The sequence below is a fragment of the Falco cherrug genome, chromosome 4 (genome assembly GCF_023634085.1).
Source record: "Falco cherrug isolate bFalChe1 chromosome 4, bFalChe1.pri, whole genome shotgun sequence".
NCBI lineage: Eukaryota > Metazoa > Chordata > Aves > Falconiformes > Falconidae > Falco > Falco cherrug.
The window spans coordinates 34,502,903-34,524,650 of NC_073700.1; the positions used below are offsets into that span (position 1 = coordinate 34,502,903).

The 21,748-nt window shown below is 37.3% G+C and overlaps 1 protein-coding gene across 2 annotated transcripts in view; it reads left to right on the forward strand.

The window, feature by feature from the left end:
• Positions 1-21,748, forward strand: part of SMG1 (SMG1 nonsense mediated mRNA decay associated PI3K related kinase) — a 67,415-nt gene that overhangs the window by 40,324 nt on the left and 5,343 nt on the right. For both annotated transcript variants that reach the window (XM_055707474.1, XM_055707475.1), the window contains 28 exons: positions 129-288; positions 975-1,095; positions 1,757-2,005; positions 2,302-2,586; positions 3,588-3,732; positions 4,011-4,149; positions 4,439-4,669; positions 4,765-4,942; positions 5,743-5,904; positions 6,195-6,412; positions 6,611-6,765; positions 7,702-7,924; positions 8,886-9,132; positions 9,723-9,952; positions 10,528-10,776; positions 11,167-11,305; positions 11,388-11,497; positions 12,111-12,329; positions 12,767-12,957; positions 13,572-13,744; positions 14,126-14,405; positions 15,141-15,413; positions 15,544-15,778; positions 17,263-17,489; positions 18,698-18,848; positions 18,936-19,125; positions 19,360-19,829; positions 20,841-20,978. In XM_055707474.1, coding sequence (XP_055563449.1) covers positions 129-288; positions 975-1,095; positions 1,757-2,005; positions 2,302-2,586; positions 3,588-3,732; positions 4,011-4,149; positions 4,439-4,669; positions 4,765-4,942; positions 5,743-5,904; positions 6,195-6,412; positions 6,611-6,765; positions 7,702-7,924; positions 8,886-9,132; positions 9,723-9,952; positions 10,528-10,776; positions 11,167-11,305; positions 11,388-11,497; positions 12,111-12,329; positions 12,767-12,957; positions 13,572-13,744; positions 14,126-14,405; positions 15,141-15,413; positions 15,544-15,778; positions 17,263-17,489; positions 18,698-18,848; positions 18,936-19,125; positions 19,360-19,829; positions 20,841-20,978 — 5,788 coding nt within the window. The remainder of the gene's footprint in view (positions 1-128; positions 289-974; positions 1,096-1,756; positions 2,006-2,301; positions 2,587-3,587; positions 3,733-4,010; positions 4,150-4,438; positions 4,670-4,764; positions 4,943-5,742; positions 5,905-6,194; positions 6,413-6,610; positions 6,766-7,701; positions 7,925-8,885; positions 9,133-9,722; positions 9,953-10,527; positions 10,777-11,166; positions 11,306-11,387; positions 11,498-12,110; positions 12,330-12,766; positions 12,958-13,571; positions 13,745-14,125; positions 14,406-15,140; positions 15,414-15,543; positions 15,779-17,262; positions 17,490-18,697; positions 18,849-18,935; positions 19,126-19,359; positions 19,830-20,840; positions 20,979-21,748) is intronic.

Genomic DNA, 21,748 nt, shown 5'->3' on the forward strand with positions numbered 1-21,748 from the left:
TGTGATATTGCAAGATCTTCTCATCTCTTTGAAGATGTTGAATTTGCTTTTTCTTCAGTAATTTTGAGACCACTGTTTATTCTTAAAGTCTAGCTGAAAAAAATGGCTGTTCTGATTCTTCATTTCAGAAATGTTATTAAGTACTTAAAGCAAACATCACGAATCGCTATTGGCCCTTTAAGACTTTCCACACTCACCGTGTCTCAGTCTTTACCAGTATTGAGCACTCTTCAGTTGTATTGTTCTTCTGCTTTGGAAAATACTGTATCCAACAGGCTGACATCAGAGGTAGGTCTGTGTTTAAAACCTAAATAGGAGTAATGTCTTTTTCCATGTCAGGTCATGAAGTTTTGCATATAGAACTTATATTAATCTTTTTAAGCGTTCTTAATCATACTATAAAAAGACCTGTTAGTTTTCTAGCTAAAGACACATAGTTTTCTAATGTGCCTTGACGCAGGTTTTTTTTTAAATATACTTCAATTTGACTTCTTTTTATAGTTATACTATCTCCTTCAGTTACACTTGTAGTATTTTTAAAGTTTTGTTGGTTGTTGCTTTTTAGAGAAGTGTTGCTGTTTCATCTCTAAATACTTTGTAGCACTTATTCCTACAACACGTGTAATTTACTTTAAAAGTAACTTTAAAATATTTATCAAAAAACAATCACTTCAGCAATTAAAAACTCCATGTCAAACTTCAAACAGTATGAATGATCTAGTTCTAATTTCTAATCATGTTGTCCAGAAAACAGATCTACTTGATTTTAAGCTATTCTTAGAGTTGTCCTCTCAAAATCAAGCATGTCTTTCTAGAGTTGAATAAAATAGTTGCACTTTATTAGTTAACGATAGAGCGGCTACTAATACAAATAAGAAAGCTCTGCACAAAAATGCTCATTGGTTTTAATAAATAAAAATACATTTTGGTAAAGATGTGTCATGACAACTGTGCAATTTCTATGCCTCTTTCAGGACTGTCTTATACCTCTCTTCAATGATGCTTTGAGGTCATGCAAACAACATGATGTAAGGCCATGGATGCATGCACTGAGGTACACAGTGTACCAGAATCAACTGATGGAAAAACTTAAAGGTATAAAAGCTCTTACTTTAGTGTTATGAAAAGTAAACTTAAATCTGCTGAAAGCAGCAGTTGTGTCTTTTTCTATTATTTTAGGTGGATTACTTTTAAAAAGCCAAGTTCTGGTTATTTGCATGACTTGTTTATAACTGGGAGTCTCAATTACTACTGTAATGTAGACTGTTAAAAAGAACAAAAATTATTCCGAAATGCTTAGCAATTCTACACTTACTCCTCTGGTTACACTTTTACTTGCTCATCTCTTCATACTTTAAATACTTTCACTTCCGAACACTTCAGCACTATCAATAATGGGTCTTTAAAACCAGTCAGAAGGCATTTAAATATACAGTATGATAAAAGGCAATGGGAGAAAAATTGTATCGGGGACAAGTAGATTTCTTAGTTAAGAAGACTGCTTATTGTTAAAAAAATACATTTTTGCCCAACAGATAATCTGTGGAAATACTTTTTTTGTTTTGGATGAGGTATATTAACGTTCTAGGCAGAAGTCATCCAAATTCGTGAAGGTGTTAGGAAGTATAAAAGGCCTGAGCAATTTTTTACTGATGGCTATATATGGAATAGATTGGACAGAAACTATGTATATAATGTAGGTGCAATTATTGTTTGTTTAATATTTTTGTTTACAATGTCTTGGTTTCTTCTGCAGAACCAACAGTCCCAATTAAAAGCCATCTAATGGAGCTGGGCTTAACAGCAGCAAAATTTGCACGGAAGAGAGGAAATATTGCTCTAGCTACACGACTGCTTGCCCAGTGCAGTGAAGTTCAGCTAGGAAAAACCACCACTGCACAAGACTTAGTCCAGCACTTCAAAAAATTGTCTGCACCAGGTCAGATAGATGAAAAATGGGGTCCTGAACTTGATATTGAGAAAACAAAATTGTTATACACAGCAGGTGAGTATTTGCTAATGACACTGTAGATATTTGAGCTTCTTGTCCTTATAACCATGCTAATTCCCCTGACCTTGAAGAAATTGTAGAACAGTATCATTAGGAACTAATTTCATCCTATTAACTGTTGTCTCAGTCTGAAAGTGTTCTCACAAGTCTTTTGTTACTTGTAATTTTTAACGTCAAAAGAGAATTTTCTCTGTAAAAATACATTGTTACCAGCCGTATCTGAATATGCTGAATTTCAGAAGTGTTTTGACTAAACACTTAACTGAAAATACGCTTTTCATGATATGCAGGTCAGTCAACACATGCCATGGAAATGCTGAGTTCTTGTGCCATATCCTTTTGCAAATCTGCCAAAGCTGAATATGCAGTTGCTAAATCTATTCTCACGCTGGCTAAATGGATTCAAGCAGAATGGAAAGAAATTTCAGGACAGTTGAAACAAGTATATAGAGCTCGACAGCAGCAGAATCACACTGGTCTGTCTACCCTGTCTAAAAACATATGTAATTTGATTGATCTCCCAGCTGTTAATACGCTAGAAGAGGAATATCCTAGGATTGAAAGTGAATCTACAGGTAGATTTGTTCTCACTCATGCTTTGTTAAATTATTTACTAATGATTCCACTGAGGGATAGCATCATTTACACTGATAAACACTAAGTGCTCCATCACTCATGTATTTGTTTTCCTAATACATGTATAAACACTGTGTGCTTTGTGCAATAGGTAGCTATACACAGTTAAAAACCCCAAACACCTTAAGGTTGTTGTCTCATATTTCTTTCACATTTTTCTGATTCAAGTGATGGTGGCTGGAGAAGAAACTGGAATGCATTTATCTTATGTTGAGGAGGCTATTAATTTTTGTTATGTTGTTGTCTGCTTTCGGCTCCTGTGTTTGCTAAAGTTTGAATGAAATCTTTCAGATTAAGTGTCATCAGGATTTATTTTTTTAAGGCCTTGATAATTGTGAAAAGCTGTTACCTTTAGATTAAAGATAACAAGAAAACCTATACTTAATTTGAACACTTCTGTTGCCCCAAAATGTACCCTAAATTCCTAGTTTTCAGCAGACTTTTCTTCAAATGTCAAGATAAAGTTATTTCTTTGCTTAGACATGGATTTCATAAATAACTTAATTCCTGTCTTGCAGGGTCAGAATTATTTTAACATCTGTTAATGGATGTTGAGTGGTAGGTGCTTTGACTTGACAGTGAAGAAAATATATATATATATACACAAATAAACACACTGCCCTAGGTACTTCATAAAAGTCTGTTCCTGCATTATCTTGCTGTTTTGGAGACCATGAGTTTCTTGCCTCAGTTCCATTCTTTCTGTGAAGGAGAAAGCAATTGTAGGGTATAGGCAGTGGTCGTTAGCAAATGAAAAACTGGTCTTTGTTTTGCAGTCTGTGTCAGAACTGAAAAGTAATTTCCTTTTTGAAAATTTTCCTCTTGGGTACTAACTTGACTGAAAAAAATACTACATACTTTACAGTGTTATTCTCTATGCTAAAGAAATTAGACGTAGACTTTGCATCATAACATGTATTGCTCTTTTCTCCCATCACAGTAAATATTGGAGTTGGAGAACCTGACTTCATCTTGGGACAGCTGTATCACTTGTCTTCGGTACAGGCACCTGAAGTAGCCAAGTCTTGGGCAGCCCTGGCTAGCTGGGCTTATAGATGGGGACGGAAAGTAGTCGATAATGCTAGGTAAATTCATCCTAATGTTTAAACTTAAATGGCACAGTTAGTTTTCTTAAGATAAACCCTAGCTTTGTGTTTGGTTACTGTTCTTTGGGGTCTGAAGTTGCATGTGATCAGAGAACTGAATGTTCTCTTGATTATTGCCCTCTTTAAAAAGAAGTTTAATTCTGAGATAAGGATGAAGATTTCTTCCTTCAATAAATTTTATATGCACAGTCTTAATGGGTTCAGTAGCTCTGTGAGTACTAATATATTGGGGATCAGTAATTCATTAATTGTTACAGTCAGGGAGAAGGTGTTCGTCTTCTGCCCCGGGAAAAATCTGAGGTTCAGAACTTGCTTCCAGACAACGTTGCAGAAGAAGATAAAGAGAAAATCTATGGGATTCTTGGGCAAGCAGTGTGTCGTCCAGCTGGGATTCAAGTAAGTGTAAATTTGCTTGTTTAAAAAATGTTTAACTTCAGTGTGAATGTTATTTTTCCTCTACTTGTGATTCTTGACTCTTGTAAATGTTTTCAAGTTTAAAATTCAGACAAGAGTCCTCTTAAGAAACAATCTCCTAGCTAAGTGGTAACACGTCTGTGGACTACGGTAATATGATCAAGTATGTGCAGTTGCATCAGTTGCCTAGACAAAAACTGGATTAGGAACTAATATTGCTTGTAGAAATGGTTGGAGGACTTAAATCTGTTTTCTCTTTATTTGCATTTAGGATGAAGATATGACTCTACAAATCACTGAAAATGAAGACAATGAAGAAGATGATATGGTGGATGTTATATGGCGTCAGTTATTAACAAGTTGTCCCTGGCTTTCAGATCTTGATGAAAACGCAACAGAAGGGTTAATTAAAGTTTGGAGGAAAGTTGTAGACAGAATCTTCAGTCTCTATAAACTCTCCTGCAGTGCATACTTTACTTTCCTCAAACTCAATGCTGGTCAGGTTAGTGTTTGTGCTGATGAGGAAATTCAGTCAGAGACTTTTCTATATGATATGAACTGTATACTTAGCTTAGAGGAGTATTTCTTTCTTTCAAGGTTCCACTTGATGAAGATGATCCCAGGCTGCACTTAAGAAATACTTCTGAGCAAAGCACTGATGATGTTATTGTGATGGCAACTCTAAGACTGTTACGATTGCTTGTGAAACATGCTGGAGAGCTTAGACAGTATCTGGAGCATGGGCTAGAAACTACACCTACTGCTCCTTGGAGAGGTAAATATATGTTATCTAGTTATTAAAATGAATTTTGATGCATTTTCTCTAAACACAGGCAGAAAGGTATCATTGTCCTTTCATAGCATTTTTATTTAAGCATGATGGAAAGAGGGCCTGGCTTTTACTAAATAATTTCATTGAAGGCATTTGTCTACCATGTATTCTGATCTTAAAATAGATAGGTGGCATAGATTCTGTTTCCCTCCCTCCTGTGCCTTAAGGCATTGAAAGGGGAAAGGAGATGTAGTTTGTCAAATATTACATTATATTACCACCTTAAAAAAAACCACAAGCAACTAGTATTTTCTTAGCTATGGTTTGAAATGCAGTTCAGAGAAGGATGTGTGGGTATAGCCAGGTATCTCAAATAGTTGTTTGTCACTACACTACTGGTCCAGGTTGCTCAGGGACTTCCCCATAAAAGGTTATTGAGTTAAAGCGTGGAAGGCAGCAGGAAAGGAGGCCAGCTATTGTAAAACTCTACTTTCTCTTGAAACATCCAGTTATGCTAACTTCAAGAGCTACTAATGTGAGTCCCCTTATTTTTGAAAAATTATGTGACAGATAAGTGTGCAAAACTCAATTCCTAGTGCTTGACTAAAGGATTCTGTATTTGAATAGTAGAAGAAAATAAGCTACTGTGTGGACTGTGCAAAGCAGTTATTTAAAAGAAGTTTTTATTGGGAAACTAGACGTTTATGTTCCCTCAATGAAAAACCAGCCTGCTTTTAAAAAGAAAATAAAAATATGCATCACTTGAAATTGAGTCAGCACATCTTCTTTTCCTGTTTATAAAGGTATTATACCTCAGCTTTTCTCCCGCCTGAATCACCCAGAAGTGTATGTTCGTCAGAGTATTTGCAACTTACTGTGTCGAGTGGCTCAAGATTCTCCTCATCTCATACTATATCCTGCAATAGTGGGTACCATTTCACTTAGCAGTGAATCCCAGACTTCAGGTATGGAGGGAAAAATAAATGTTCAAATACACTAAAGCTAATATATCTTTATATACTCCGTAAGATGATAGGGGTGTTTTTTTTTCAGTAACTGATAGTTTTTCTTGACTACTTTTTTATGGGACCTCACTGATACCTTTAATTTGATTTAGTTTTTTCAATTTTATCATTGTATATTTTGCTAGTGCTTAATGTAATATGGGGACCTGATGCTAAATGAAGTATTGAATGATGTATCTTTTAAGGCCAGAACAGTGTAGATAATATTTTAAAATCTGCTTTTATTTTAGGAAACAAGCTGCCTTCTGCCATCCCTACTTTGCTAGGTAATATTCAAGGAGAAGAGCTGTTGGGTGGTGAGTGTGATGGAGGGAGCCCCCCAGCTTCTCAAGAAAGTAGTAAGGATGACACAAAAGTTGGATTAAATGAAGATCAAGCAATGATGCAAGATTGTTACAGCAAAATTGTGGAGAAACTCTCTGCTGCAAATCCAACAATGGTATTGCAGGTAAATAATGCAAATATATACGACTTGTGCTTTTATTTGAACCACAAAAAAATATAATTCATGTATCTTGTGGGTAGACCTACTGAAAGTTTGGTGCATCTTTGCTGTTAGGCTGTCATCTTTTTTCAAGTTCATCTACAACAATGTCTTAATACTAGTACTCTTAAAAATAAGTGAATCCTAATTTATTTTACACAGGTTCAGATGTTAGTGGCTGAGCTGCGCAGAGTTACAGTTCTTTGGGATGAACTTTGGTTGGGAGTTTTACTGCAGCAGCACATGTATGTCCTCAGAAGGATTCAGCAACTGGAAGATGAAGTCAAGAGGGTCCAAAACAACAACACTTTACGAAAGTATGTCTCTGAATAATTCAAGTGATAATCCTAACAAATGTTTGTTCTTGGGGAAGCATATAGTCAAGCAGTGGTGTTGCTCCTGAATTCATATTATTCTAGCTGCTGCTTTGTAAGGCAGTGACCTTATTTCAAGAATATTTTGATGCTACAGCTAGTATGCTAATTGAATGAGAAAGAACAAGTCTGCTTGTGAATCCATGTTCTGTACCAATAATGTGTTAGAACCCAGTGCATGTGAAGTTGTGGATTATGAGATCTTATAGTTTTCCAAGTTCTGTCTTACAAGTCATCTAAAACGAGGACAAGGATGTTGAAACGTGTAATCTTTTTGGAGTTTACTGTAAATACAGGTATTGGGAGTAAACAGATCTTCTTAAACTGCTTTTGGTTTTCAGTGTTCAGTAAGTCTGTCTTTGTCTTCCTTTGAATGAGTTTGTGGAAGAGGAAGGCCATTCACTGGGCACTTGGCTAAGCTTAGGAATGCCTCTTGAACTCTATAGTTGGTGCTGACATGGGATGGGAGAACAGCTTGATGTGAATATTTCTCTTTCCCTTCATTATAGTGTGTACATCCTGTACATCCTCAGGAAGTAGTAGTGAAGAACTTTTTATTAAAGGAAATCAGTTGCTTGGAGTGGTTTGAGCTCTGAGCTTCTCCTCAGGGTTTCCAGTGGTGAAGAATCCGGTTCAGATGTTTCAGTTTTAAAAAATGGGGTGGGGAAAAGTGTCATTCATAGGAACATGCATTCAATGTGGAATGAAATACACTTCCTTTTAATACTGTAATTCTTGAAGACCTCATTTTAGAGATGTAATAATTTTTATGCATTCTTAGATGTCTCATTTGCAGTCTTATTTTAATGCTTTGCCTATGAAATAACTTGGTTTTATGGAGTTAAGAGAAAATTTTGGTGTCTTTTTTTTGTTTAATAGAGAGGAGAAAATAGCAATCATGCGTGAAAAGCATACAGCTCTAATGAAGCCCATTGTATTTGCTTTGGAACACGTACGGAGCATCACTGCAGCTCCTGCAGAAACTCCTCATGAGAAATGGTTTCAGGATAACTATGGAGATGCAATTGAAAACGCGCTAGAGAAACTTAAGAATCCTTTGAACCCTGCTAAACCTGGAAGCAGCTGGCTGCCATTTAAAGAGGTATTATATTCACAGACTAAGAGTACAGTGTGGAGATTCTTGGTACCCTTGCTACACCATGTGCTTGACCCTCAGTGGTTTCTTGCCATATCAAAATTGCAGCCTGAAAGTTAGTCTTCTCTGCAATCACAGGCATGCTAGACACTAAAGCACAGTAATTTTTGCCTCTGTAACAAGTCTTCCTTTGTGCATTACTGCATTTCTACCCAATGAATTTATTTGAATTTTTCCAAATCTTGCATCTTCTGCTGTCTGGGATGCTGTCAGTTTTTTAGGGGCAGAGGGCTTTATTTTTTTAAATACTGTCTTTCTGAAACTCCATGCTCTTTGAATTTAGTGAATTTAAAATTTAACAAGTTGGTACTCTGGTTATCTAAGCATAGTCCTTGGGCTGTGCAGCAACAGTCAAATGATCAACCTTTCCCAAAGATATTTTATTTTCAGTTATGTGGTCTTGTCTTAGTTTTTAATGGGTCTGAGGAGAAACAATATCTAGAACCAACCTGGTGATTTTTAAAAGTCTTGCTAGACAGAACCGAGGTTTTTCATATAAATACTTTTTGTTTTTAGTTCCCCTACTGCTTTGCAGAACAAGCAAGCATGCAGATACATAAAGAGGAGGTGGCTGAATGCTGCTGCCTTTGACCACAGCTCCAATATTTGTAAATGCAGGAGCAAACTTCTTGATGAGTTTGATTTGTTTATGACTTTGGCAGTTATTGCCAGGCAGGGTATATTTGCTGCATAAAGGGTGTTTTTCAGGTTTTGATCGTCTTCATCCTAGGCTGTAAATGGATTAGTAGGGTGGCAAGGGTGAAAAGCATTTTAAGAAAAATCTCCATGCTTTCTGGAAAATGACCGTCATTAAGTCTGTTTTGGTGGTAGTTTTTATTTGTTTTTTTTAATGCTAGCTGTTAAGATGAACTTCAACCTAAAACACAACTATGTTTTTGTGGAATAGGTTATGCTTAGTTTGCAGCAAAGAGCACAGAAGCGGGCTAGTTACCTTTTACGACTTGAAGAAATCAGTCCTTGGTTGGCTGCCATGATGAACACTGAAATAGCACTTCCTGGAGAAGTATCTACCAGAGACACAGTCACAATTCACAGCGTGGGCAGCACCATCACAATCCTGCCTACGAAAACCAAACCTAAAAAGCTGCTTTTCCTGGGTTCAGATGGAAAGAACTATCCCTACCTGTTCAAAGGTAAGAAATTGACATTTTCTCATACAAGTTAATGTCTCTTTATAAATTAGACTATATTGAAGTTGGAAAGATGCATGGTTGTGATTTTTATCTGCCTGCATGACATGGAGAAAGAGTTGCTTAGAGCATCTGCTCCCTTTCATCCCCACCTCCCACTTCACCATACATTTTCAAGGAATTTGGCCTTGTGAAGCTAAGTCGGGGTGTTTCGGACCCCTTCTTTATAAGAATTGCTTTAGGAACAGTTTTCTGCTTGCATACTGTTAGGATTAGCTGGATGCATTTTTTCCAGAAGGTTAAGGTAGCACCTAGAAGCAAACTTTAGACTTCATGCCTTCCTGGCAAGGCCTATTCGTTATGCTGTGTGTACTGCTTACACCAAGAGCTGTCATAAACTGGTGATTCTAGTAGGTAAGTGCTATGTAAACATTTAGGTTTAGGCTGAACAACTCATCCTAATCTGCATAATTTATTAAACTATTAATGGTCTGAAATTAAGTAGGATTTCAAAAAATTACATGTTTTGTGCTGCAAGAGAAGAATTTTTTTTATCTAGAAACTGAATTTTAAACAAAATAAATTGATTCCAGGTTTGGAAGACTTGCATCTTGATGAAAGAATCATGCAATTCTTATCAATTGTGAACACAATGTTTGCTACTATTAACCGTCAAGAGACACCAAGGTTCCACGCGAGGCACTACTCTGTGACACCTCTAGGAACAAGATCAGGCTTGATCCAGTGGGTGGATGGAGCTACACCTTTGTTTGGTCTCTACAAGCGGTGGCAACAACGAGAAGCTGCTTTACAAGCACAAAAGGTAACATATGTTTGATGCCAGCTAGAACAAATCAGAAGGGAAACACTTATTCAGATTTGCTTTGCAATTCTAAATAATGTAGTCTTAAAAGGATTGTGTTTTGTTTGTAATAATGCAAAATGGTTCTGTTTCATATCTCTTGGGATTTTACCAGATGGTGATGAAACCATGTAAGTATTTGTGTGTGTGTGTGTGTATATATATATATATCAGTATGTAACATAAATATACTGTTCTGGCACAAGAATTCAAGGAGAACTGCTTTTGAACAAACAGTTAACCTCAATTAAAATTATTTTAGTTCTAAATCTCATTCTCTCATTCTCATTTAAATATAGTTTTCACTTATATTTTTGAAATTACCTTGATAAGAGTAGAGTTAGGCCAAAACAATGTGTTTTCAGTTTATTCAGACTTTTTTTAACTACCAAATTTTGAAAGACTTCTCTACTGAGGATGACTTTCACAGCTCAGAAGAGTTGATTTTGTATTTCATTCTCACCAAAACTGAATTTGGGACACTTTTCTGTGGTAATGAGTTGCGATATGTAAACTGCCATTTTTACCTTTCCTAGGCTCAGGACTCGTACCAGACTCCTCAGAATCCTGGAATAGTGCCTAGACCCAGTGAACTTTACTACAGTAAAATTGGACCTGCTTTAAAGGCAGTTGGGCTTAGTCTTGATGTGTCACGTCGTGACTGGCCCTTGAATGTCATGAGGGCTGTTCTAGAAGAACTGATGGAAGCAACTCCCCCAAATCTCCTAGCTAAGGAGCTCTGGTCATCATGTACTACACCGGATGAATGGTGGAGAGTTACGCAGGTGAGTTACAACAAATATATTTTCCCTTTGAAACTCTTGTGTTTTTAATGGGATGAGGGGCAACAAATGCCTGGGATGTGTTCAAGCAATGATACTCGTGAGTTAGGTGAGGTAGCACTGCTGAAGTTTCATATAATGGGAAAGGTTGGCAATTGTACCATCTGGAATGAAAAATGGGTGTACACCTGATAGTTCTACATTATTATACTAGAATTATCAGCCTAAGACATGAAAACTCTTGTAAAATATAATCAGACAACAAATAGAAGACAGCTTGGAATAAGTTGGTTTTGATTTGTCTTACACTTAAAATGTTTTAAGATGGTAGTCAGTCCAATGTGTTGGCAGAGGATTCCCACAAATAATTTTTTCCTGAAACTCTCTTTAAAGTCGTATGCAAGATCCACTGCAGTTATGTCCATGGTTGGCTACATCATTGGTCTTGGAGACAGACATCTGGATAATGTTCTTATAGATATGACTACAGGAGAAGTTGTCCACATAGATTATAATGTTTGCTTTGAAAAAGGTAATTTAAAAAATGCTATATGTTATTCAAATGAAAGGTTTCCCTTCTTGGTGATTAAAAGAAACAAATTTTTATCTTGAAGGAAAAAGCCTTAGGGTACCAGAGAAGGTTCCGTTCCGGATGACGCACAATATTGAGACAGCACTTGGAGTGACAGGAGTGGAAGGGGTTTTCAGGCTTTCTTGTGAACAGGTAAGTTGGGAAACTTGCAGAAAACTGAGGGCTATCACTTGCCAAATGCTGTCTTAGAACTTTTTTTATTAAACTTCTGCTGTTGATTTATAAAGTCTTTTCTGCTGTGGTTTTAATTGGACTTACTTTAGATACTTCCTGTAGTGGTATTTAAGAAATCAGAGAATGTCAAATAAATACATATGCAAGTAATGGTACAATTACAGTTCGGGGGGGGGAAGGGGGACTTGTCGTGCTAGATGTAAAATGTTAAGTTTTTCCTGCAGCTTTCTTTGTAAAGTTTTACTTGCCCTCTTTCTTCAGGACTTGTCCTTTATAAACATGACAGATAAGTTTTAAAAAGAAAAATGCTTTGAACAAAAGGGAGTTTTCTTCTCCAAGTGTCTGTTGCTAGAGTATGGAGGTTTTGTGGAAGGCTAGAATGCATTCTTTAGTTTTAGTGATGTTACTACAGTTTTGTCGCATTTGTATACATTGTGGTGGTGTTCTGTAGTTGTAGTGGCTTGGGATAGGTTGTGGACTTCTGTACCTACTCAAGTACAACATTTTGCACTTAAAATTCCACTGCTATAGAAGGATAATGCAAGATCAGAATGTTTAAAATGTGATGCAGGTCCTTCATATTATGCGGCGTGGGAGAGAGACTTTGCTTACATTGCTTGAAGCTTTTGTTTATGATCCTCTGGTGGACTGGACAGCAGGAGGTGAAGCAGGATTTGCTGGAGCTGTCTATGGTGGTGGTGGCCAGCAGGCTGAAAACAAACAAAGCAAAAGAGAAATGGAAAGAGATATTACACGTAGTCTGTTTTCTTCAAGAGTGGCCGAGATAAAGGTTAGTTTTCTACAAAAATTTCTATTTTATAACCAAATGAGGCCCTATGCTTTCACTTAATACATGTGTGTTTTGGCAGTGGTGGAAGAGGTGGTCATTTATTAGAAGTAGTTCACAAATTCTATTGAGCTAAAATGAGTTTGTATTGAGGAAATACAATATGCTTGTATGGAACTTGCAAGTATTTGGTTTTCATTTTCTGTGTGTGTAATTCTAAAACATGTTTTAGTGTTTTGCCTAAATCTGGGCTAGAGGAATAAAAATAGAGGTTTAGTGAGCAATCTAAATGAAGAATGTCTGTTAAGTTTTAGTACTTGTAGCACTGGATGTAGTCCTAGATGAACAACATCGCTGAAGGGTTAAATGCTGCTGTATATTACTTTCTCTTATCTGTTTGAACTAAGTCCAGTTCTATAACATCTGTGTCTTGGTTATAGGTTAACTGGTTTAAGAACAGAGATGAAATGCTTGCTGTGCTGCCAAAATTGGACAGTAGTTTAGAAGAGTATCTGAACCTGCAAGAGCAGTTGACAGATGTAGAAAAGTTGCAAGGAAAACTACTGGAGGAGATAGAATTTCTGGAAGGCGCGGAAGGAGTGGATCATCCCTCCCACACACTTCAGCACAGGTACAGAGGAGCCAGAAATCCTGTCAGGAATCTCACAGTTCAATACCATTTGCGATTTGGTAATGCACTTACAAGTTAAATGTTAGAAATGTATATATGAGAGAGATAAATAGCTGGGTGAAAGCTCTTCTTAAAGTCAGCACGTCGCTGCTTGTACAGAAGAACTACTGAAACTGTTTTCCTACTGAATAATCTTATCTATGTCCTACGCCTCGTACTCTATCGATATAACCTGTGCTAGTCAGTGTTCCACACCTGACTGTCAAGGCAAGAGACAATGTGCTGAATGTGGTGTCCCATCACATTAATCCACATAATACAGCTATTGATAAATAGCAGAAAAATCTTTTCATACAAGTTTCTAATTCTTTAGCTTTCAAGTTTATTTGAAATTGATCAAGGATTTCAGAATTGCATGAATATGCATATGCATTCATTATTTTGTAGGTAAACAGAATTATTAATACTGTTAAAGTTTTACATAATTGGTGAGAATGTGTTCATTTTCTGGTCGACAAGGTAGTTGTATTTTTCTGTAGGGTTTTGTATTCGATATAGTTAAGTATTCTTTTTCTTGTAATACTTAACTTGATTCTGTGGCTTCAATAATTCAGGTATTCTGAGCACACACAGTTGCAGTCTCAACAAAGAGCTGTCCAGGAAGCAATCCAGGTGAAGCTGAATGAATTTGAGCAGTGGATAACACATTACCAAACTGCATTCACTAATTTGGAGGCAACACAACTTGCAAGTCTTCTTCAAGAAATTAGCACACAAATGGACCTAGGTATAAAATAGTATTTGTGTGGATTTTTAATGGTTTGCAAATAACTAGACTTTAATATGAGGAGGTATTATGAGTATCCTCTGACTTAAAGGCAAGGACCTGTGTATAATAAATGGAAAGAAAGGGGGCTCTTCAAAGGGTGATTTAGAGCACTCAAGGTTTCTGTGCCAAGCTGTATGAAGGAACTTGTCTGTTTTACCCCAGCTGGGCACAAGATTATTCTCTTTCTTTGTGCTCAAAATTCTCAGTATGACTTCTCCATGCCTCCTTTATCATAGAAAAAAAATATTTTTGAAAAGATGTTAATGCTCAGTATTTGTATGCTGTAAAATATATGCGCTTCAGAGATGCATCATAACTTTTAACCATCTTTCTTATAAGGTCCTCCAAGTTATGTACCAGCAACAGCGTTTCTGCAAAATGCAGGCCAGGCACATCTAATCAGTCAGTGTGAACAACTGGAAGGGGAAGTTGGGGCTTTTCTCCAGCAGAGAAGATCAGTCTTACGTGGTTGTCTTGAACAATTGCACAACTATGCAACAGTAGCTCTTCAGTATCCAAAAGCTGTGTTCCAGAAGCACCGAATAGAGCAGTGGAAAACCTGGATGGAAGAACTCATCTGTAACATGACAATAGAGCGTTGTCAGGATATCTTTAGGAAGTAAGTTGACAGAATAATGGATTGTTTGAAGAACTTAATTTTCAAGCTACCTTAGGGGTTTAGTTTTCTAATTAAGATTAATACTTTTGCAAGGACCGATTTAATTATAAAGCAAGACAAGATTAAGTTGTAATTCTAGAAATCTGTAGAAAAAGATGAAAAACTGCTTTAAAAATACAGTTCAAGTTTAATCTGGGTACTGCAAAAAGAAAACCAAGTAATGTTGCCATGCAATGAATAAATGAAGAACCATGTTTGTGGCCTTAGGGTAGTGATATTTAGTGGGTTCAGAAACTTCTAGTATTTAAAAATCACTTAGGTCAGCTAAAGATTCTCTTTATTAAAGCAAGATTTTTCAGGCAGGTTTTTTTGTTGTTGTTGTTCTGAAGTCAGGCCATTTCAGCATTATTACCGCTTGGTTTACAAGATCTAGATTATATCAAGCATTTACAGTGAAACCTATTTTCTTCCTGTTTCTTATTTTCTAATCGTTCTTTGCCTCAAGGGCTACTAATTGTTTTCTGTCCTTGCAAATAGGTATGAAATATGGTGCATTCTAGGATTTTACAAAAGTGTCATTAGGGTAGCCATCGACTGCTGTGGTATTTAGAGCTGATATGGTGTAGGTGGTGTGGGAACTGTTCAAATGCAGTGTGTTTTTCCTCCCACAGAGCAAAATGCAATTTGCTGGTGCTTGAGAAGGGAGAATTTTGTCATTGTACTTCTACTTTACAGGTATGAAATGCAGTATGCTCCTCAGCCACCTCCAAGTATGTGTCAGTTCATAACTGCTACAGAAATGACTCTACAGCGCTATGCAGCAGATATAAATAACAAACTTATCAGGCAGGTGGAGCGTTTGAAACAGGAGGCAGTTACTGTACCTGTTTGTGAAGAGCAGCTGAAAGAAATCGAACGTTGCATAAAAGTGTTCCTTCATGAGAATGGAGAGGAGGGCTCACTGAGCTTAGCAAGTGTTATCATCTCTGCTCTTTGCACGCTGACGAGGTGAGATGCCTCTTGTGAAATTTTTTTGTACGCATTCATGTTTGAGACCACCTAAAAGGAATATTCAAGTAACATGTGGAGAATGCAATGGCAAGCAGGTTGTCTTAAGTAAGTGTCATAATTCATCTAGGCGAAATCTGATGATGGAAGGTGCAGCATCTAGTGCTGGAGAGCAGCTGGTTGATTTGACTTCAAGAGATGGAGCCTGGTTCTTGGAGGAGCTTTGCAGCATGAGTGGGAACGTTACGTGCCTTGTACAGTTGCTGAAGCAGTGTCATCTTGTACCCCAGGACTTAGATATTCCTAACCCAATTGAAGCATCAGAAGCTGTTCACTTAGCGAATGGAGTATATATCTCGCTTCAGGTGATACTTACTTTTATGTTACTATACTTTCCTCAACCCCAACTTTCTAAGGTTTTAGCTAAGCCATTCTTAAAAGCTTCTTCCTCAAACAGCTAAATGGTTCTTTATGGTGCTGCTGAGTTTTGTTGTTGGGTTTGGACCTTAGTTTTGATCGCTGTATTTGGCTGAGCTGAACAGGCATTCACTACTACCGTTTACATTTCACTGGTTGAAAGAAAACATTTTGATCTGTACATGACAAATTGTAAAAACTGCTGTCAAGTAAGTAACTGTGAGAAAGTTAGCATGAGATTTATAGACACACCAGCATCATGTGTTGCTTTCATTCTTCTGTTGCTGGCAGTCCAGAACAACTTCCTAACTGTTTAATCTGTGTTCTTTTCTGTTGTCTGCTCCTGCTAAGCCTTAGTTATTTTCACCTGAAAACAAGTAGTTTGAGACAAATTCTGAAAACATGTTTTACAGGCCCCTATCTCCAAGATTGCAAAAGGAGAAAAATGCATTTATAATTTTGTGGTTTAGAAATGTTTCTACTTCAAACCACAAAACATTAGCGGAAGCTTGAGTGAAATATGTGCCGAAGGTTTGGGGGGTTTATAAACTGTGGCTGGTGTAAATAGCTTTTTGAGGCTTTTGGTTCTTCAGTATTGTATTTGAAAAATATTTTCCTACCAACCTGTGTAAGTGCATGGAGATTTTAATCACTTAGTTTTGTCGCTCTTCAAAATATTGGTGCTTCAGAAATTTTGCAGAAACGTACGTGCAATTTCATTGCATTGCAGCTGACATCTTTCACCTACACATTGTAGTCCTCGCTGTGTGAGCTCTTAAGTAAGATGTGTAACTCACTGGGCAGTTAAGGTTACGAATCTTTTTGGCGTGTCTTGTCTCATTTTGGAGACAGAGCATGTTGGTTGGTTCTTTCTGTAGCTGCCTTTAGCCCTCTGTTGTATTCTGCTTGGAGAAAATTGCTTTGTGCCACTTAAGGTATTGTGTTTCTTACCTGTATTGATTTCTGTGTCGTGAGTAGGACTGTAGCAAAATAATCATTACCTGGCAAGTTTTAGATTAGTTTCCCTTACCTAGTCTAATCAGTCTAGGAAATCATAAATTCAGTATATAATTTAACTCATTGATAGTTACATAATGGAAAAGAAAAGCTACCAATTTTGATGAAATTGGCTTGTGAAGTGTGATCTCTGTACCACCAATCCTCTGCTGAGGATTGCTGTAAGGTGTTGCTGCTGATGCTGTTGAGGTAGTTGTTGCTACATTGTGCAGATGTCAAACCTTTGGGTTTGTCCAGGATTTAATGTATTCCTGATTTCTTTAATTTTAAAAAAGTAAGATTTGGACCCTTGACTGACCACCGTTATCTTTTAACTGATGTCTACTGCAGGGCAGACTAATACTAAAATGAGAAAAGTTGCACATGATATTTTTTCAGAGGGGAAAATTTCTTACGTTTTCATGATTCCCAACAGGAATTGAACTCAAATTTCCGACAGATCATTTTTCCTGAAGCGCTCAGGTGCTTGATGAAAGGAGAGTATACTTTAGAAAGTATGCTCCATGAATTAGATAATCTTATTGAACAAACAACTGATGGAGTCCCCTTGCAAACACTGGTGGAATCTCTTCAAGCCTACTTACGAAACGCTGCTATGGGACTAGAGGAAGAAATGCATACTCATTACATCGATGTTGCAAGGTAAATCACTTTTTTTAAAAAAAAAAAATCAGGTATGAGAAAATGAAGACTGAAGAGCACTAGTTTGTCTGAATTTTATTACTTGTTTGACACCCAGGCTTTTCCTCCTGAGAATACCCTGAAGCAGAGTGCAGTGTCTAAACTGCACGTGTTTCCTCTCTGTGCGTTTATCCGCATGCGTACACAGAAATACAGAGCTACAGCAATTTACACTTATATCTGCTTAAAGCTGACTTTTGGTAGTCAACTTTTTCCAAAACGTGTAGATATGATTTTATGTTTGAAGTTCAGGGATGCTAAAAATAGGAACTGGTCCATTGAGTGTGGGAGGAACCTGTGAAAGGGAGAGCTTGTAACCATGGCATTCCTCTCGTCAGGAGGTTTGATGAGCAGCTTTTGCGTGATGAATCGGTGACTTGATTGAAAAAACAACACACAAACAAACAAAACCCAAACCAAGGACAGACCTGTGCGTCTTGGAATGTGGGAAACTACCTTTCTGGGGAAGTGCTTGGTAGACAGCTGAGCCAATTCAAAAGCTTCCTGCTGACTAGAAGTGATCTCGCTGCTTCCCTTGAGCCACTTGTGGTGGCTTCATCAGTGGTACAAGGAAGGCTGCTATACCAGTTAATTTACCTTTTTTTCCCCTTTAGGTTAATTTTCTTCCTAGTTTACCCCTTGGCAAGCCTGCTCAGCCTGTTAGTTGGGCATCAATAGTGATATAAGGGAGGGCGAGGATAAGACCACCCTTTCAGGAGCAGCAAGCTGTTAAACCATCTCAGCCTGAGACCTCATCCTTTGTTTTACCCCATACTCCAGTCAGTCAGTTACATACGTGTATGTTATAAAACTAGTACTTGGCTTTCAAGGAAGGAAAGGTGATACTGACATCACTTTTTGTAACTTTCTTACCATGCTCATAGGAAGTACGATTTGTATCCTCTACCTGTATTATAAGTTAGCCTTGTAGTTGGTCCTTGAATACAATCCTGTCTTTTATGGTATCCTTAGCCGTTCCTACGACACCAGCCTTAGGATTATTGTGGTGAGCAGGGGGTTAGGAAAAGCCTGCAAAAATTTTGTCTTGTTTGGCTACAACTTAATTCCAATCTGCTCTAGCTGGGGGATCAATCGGTTTAAGAAAATCCTATTTATTTCTTGTAGACTAAGCAAAAACATGTAACACTTTTTTTTTTTTTTTTTTAAAGAGTACTTCATGCTCAGTATGGTGAACTGATTCAGCCGAGAAATGGTTCAGTTGATGAAACTCCCAAAATGTCAGCTGGTCAGATGCTTTTGGTAGCCTTTGATGGAATGTTTGCTCAAGTGGAAACTGCATTTGGTTTGTTGATTGAAAAGGTATGGATCTGTTCTTTTCAGAGGACTTCTTGAGTCAGAAATACGAAAGTTTTATAAAAACTGATCTGTTTCCTTTACGTTGCTCAGCTAAACAAGATGGAAATACCTGTTGCTTGGCGTAAGATTGACATAATTAGGGAAGCCCGCAGCACCCAAGTTAACTTCTTTGATGATGACAATAATCGGCAAGTTCTAGAGGAAATCTTCTTTCTGAAGAGACTGCAAACAATTAAAGAATTCTTCAGGCTCTGTGGTACCTTTTCTAAAACATTGTCAGGTAAATAAATGTTACTGAATATTCAGTATTGCTTTGTCCACTTCTCATCCCGTGTCCTTTTTAGAAGGATATAAAATGGTCACTTCTACTGTAACTTACCTTTCATATGTGGCAAGTGTGCAGAAACTAAAAATTACTTCCTGTAATCTTGTTGCATTTATAAGTCAGATAATATTTTTCTAGATGCATCAAATATTTTGTTTATAACAGAAAACTATTTCTTTCCTTTAAAAGGAATCAGTTCCCTTGAAGACCAGAACGCAGTAAATGGACCTGTTCAAATTGTCAACGTGAAAGCTCTTTACAGAAACTCTTGTTTTAGTGAAGACCAAATGGCCAAACCAATCAAGGCTTTTACAGCTGACTTTGTGAGGCAGCTCTTAATTGGCCTTCCAAATCAAGCTTTGGGACTAACTTTATGCAGTTTCATCAGTGCTTTGGGTGTTGATATAATTGCTCAGGTAGAGGCTAAAGACTTTGGGGCAGAAAGCAAGGTTTCTGTGGATGACCTGTGCAAGAAGGCTGTGGAGCACAACATCCAAATTGGCAAGTTCTCACAGTTGGTCATGAACAGGGCAACAGTATTAGCTAGTTCGTATGATACAGCGTGGAAGAAGCATGATCTAGTGCGCAGGCTTGAAACCAGTATTTCGTCTTGCAAGACCAGCCTTCAGAGAGTGCAGCTGCATATTGCCATGTTCCAGGTGAGACCACAACGTGCGTTATTTCTGCCTGCGTTGTCTGTTGGAAGTGAACTTTAGTTACTGTGTCTGAGCAACATGCTGTTGAATGAGCTCTAGAGTATTGTAACAGACTTGATAAAGTGTGTTGCTTTTAAATTATCCTGTAAACGTATAAGGAAAAAAATGTTACAGCTAGCTTCTTTTGAAGACTAGCTGCTTTATGAGATGCCAGTGTGGCAATGTGTAAATTATTTTTCAAGTCAGTACATGTATTTTTTTTCAATCTCCACATAGTCATTTATTAGAAAAATAAATCGTTCACTGGCTCTCTTACTGGCAATGTTGTCCTATTCTCCCCCTTTTTTCAAACAGACTATGACTTTAAGGGAGGAGATTGCTTAAAAGAGAGGGTACGCATTGCTGAGTGTCGTCTTGTACCTTCCTTCAGAGTTTTAAGCCATTAACTGTATCCTTGCTCCACTGTTTGCCTTACGGAAAAAATAGAAATTGCGGCAGTATCAATCCTGAAAATGTCCTTCTGAGGCTTTAGATAAATGACATTGTGTCCCTTGAAGTGTGTGCTGGTATCCAGGTGTGTTGTAGTATCATTGATGTTCATTGTGTAGCGATTTGTAGGTGAAGGGTAAAAGCTTTCTCCATGCCAGGTAATAAACTATTTCATAGACTGGTAAGCAAAACAGTCTTGGTTTTAATGCGTCACAAGTGAATTGTTTCTGAATATTGATGGGTTTTCCTTTAGATCAAAGAAATGTGTATAAATCACTTATAGTAAGTTAGTGACTGATTAATGGTATAAATATCCAAGCCAGCAAAACATAGTTTACAACTACTTACATAATTTAACACTCTCTAATGATTTAGAACTTTCAAGTGTGCCAGTATCATCTGGCACCTAGCCCTTTTAAAACACCCTTTCTTGTAAACTGTTACGGACCACTGGAATTGCTGTTTGTGGGCCAAAGTGCTTCGTGCTGAGCAATGCTGAAAATTGTTCCCCTTATTTTCTTAAAGTGGCAGCACGAAGATCTCCTTATCAGTCGCCCACAAGCTATTTCTGTTACTCCTCCGCCTCGTTCTGCAATTTTAGCCAGCATGAAAAAGAAACTTCACACGCTCAGTCAGATTGAAGCTTCAATTGCAACAGTCCAGGTACTGCTGGTTTCGGGAGGTTTGTTCAGCAGCGTATCGGAATGTGATTAGCACAAACTGCAAAATTGTCTGCCACCCCCAGATTGTTCTCTCTCCTGCTACTGAAGTACAAACTTAGTGGTATTTTCATTAATCTCTTTCAGTCTGTCTGATGTGTACTGTTACACTTTTTTAATTTGCTACCTCATACAAAATATTCTCTCAGGAATATCAGTAAATCTGTTTCATGAGTGAAAGTTTGAATATGTGAAAGTACCTTTCCTTCTGAAGGCTGGTCAAGCTCCTGTTCTTTAAGCTTGTCTGACTTAGGTCATCCTTACTGTCATTTCACCAGCTAAGTGTCAGAAGCTTCCGTTGTAGAGCTGAGCAAATCAGCTATTCTGTGTGCTGTGGCTTGGCTTTTTAGGCTTTTGGGTGTCTGTAATATAGAATGTTTAATTGTTTAAAACAAATACTGCTTAGCTTCCTGAGTTTTAATTTCCTTTTAGTTGTGAAGGTACTGTTTGTAATTTTTTGAAGATTATTTGTAAAATAATTTGATATTCCTATGATTTTACATAATTTTTAGCCTAGAAATGTGATTATTTTTGTGTTTCTTTTTCTGGTAGGTTAAAATCTAGACAGATGGCTTTATTTCCATAACAATCAAATCCAGTTGTGATGTGTGCTGAAAATAAACCTTTAAAACCAGCATAAGCTAACATTTGTCAGTCATGAATACCACATTCTTTTACATATATGGGTATAAGAATGTCTGCCTGTGTTATATA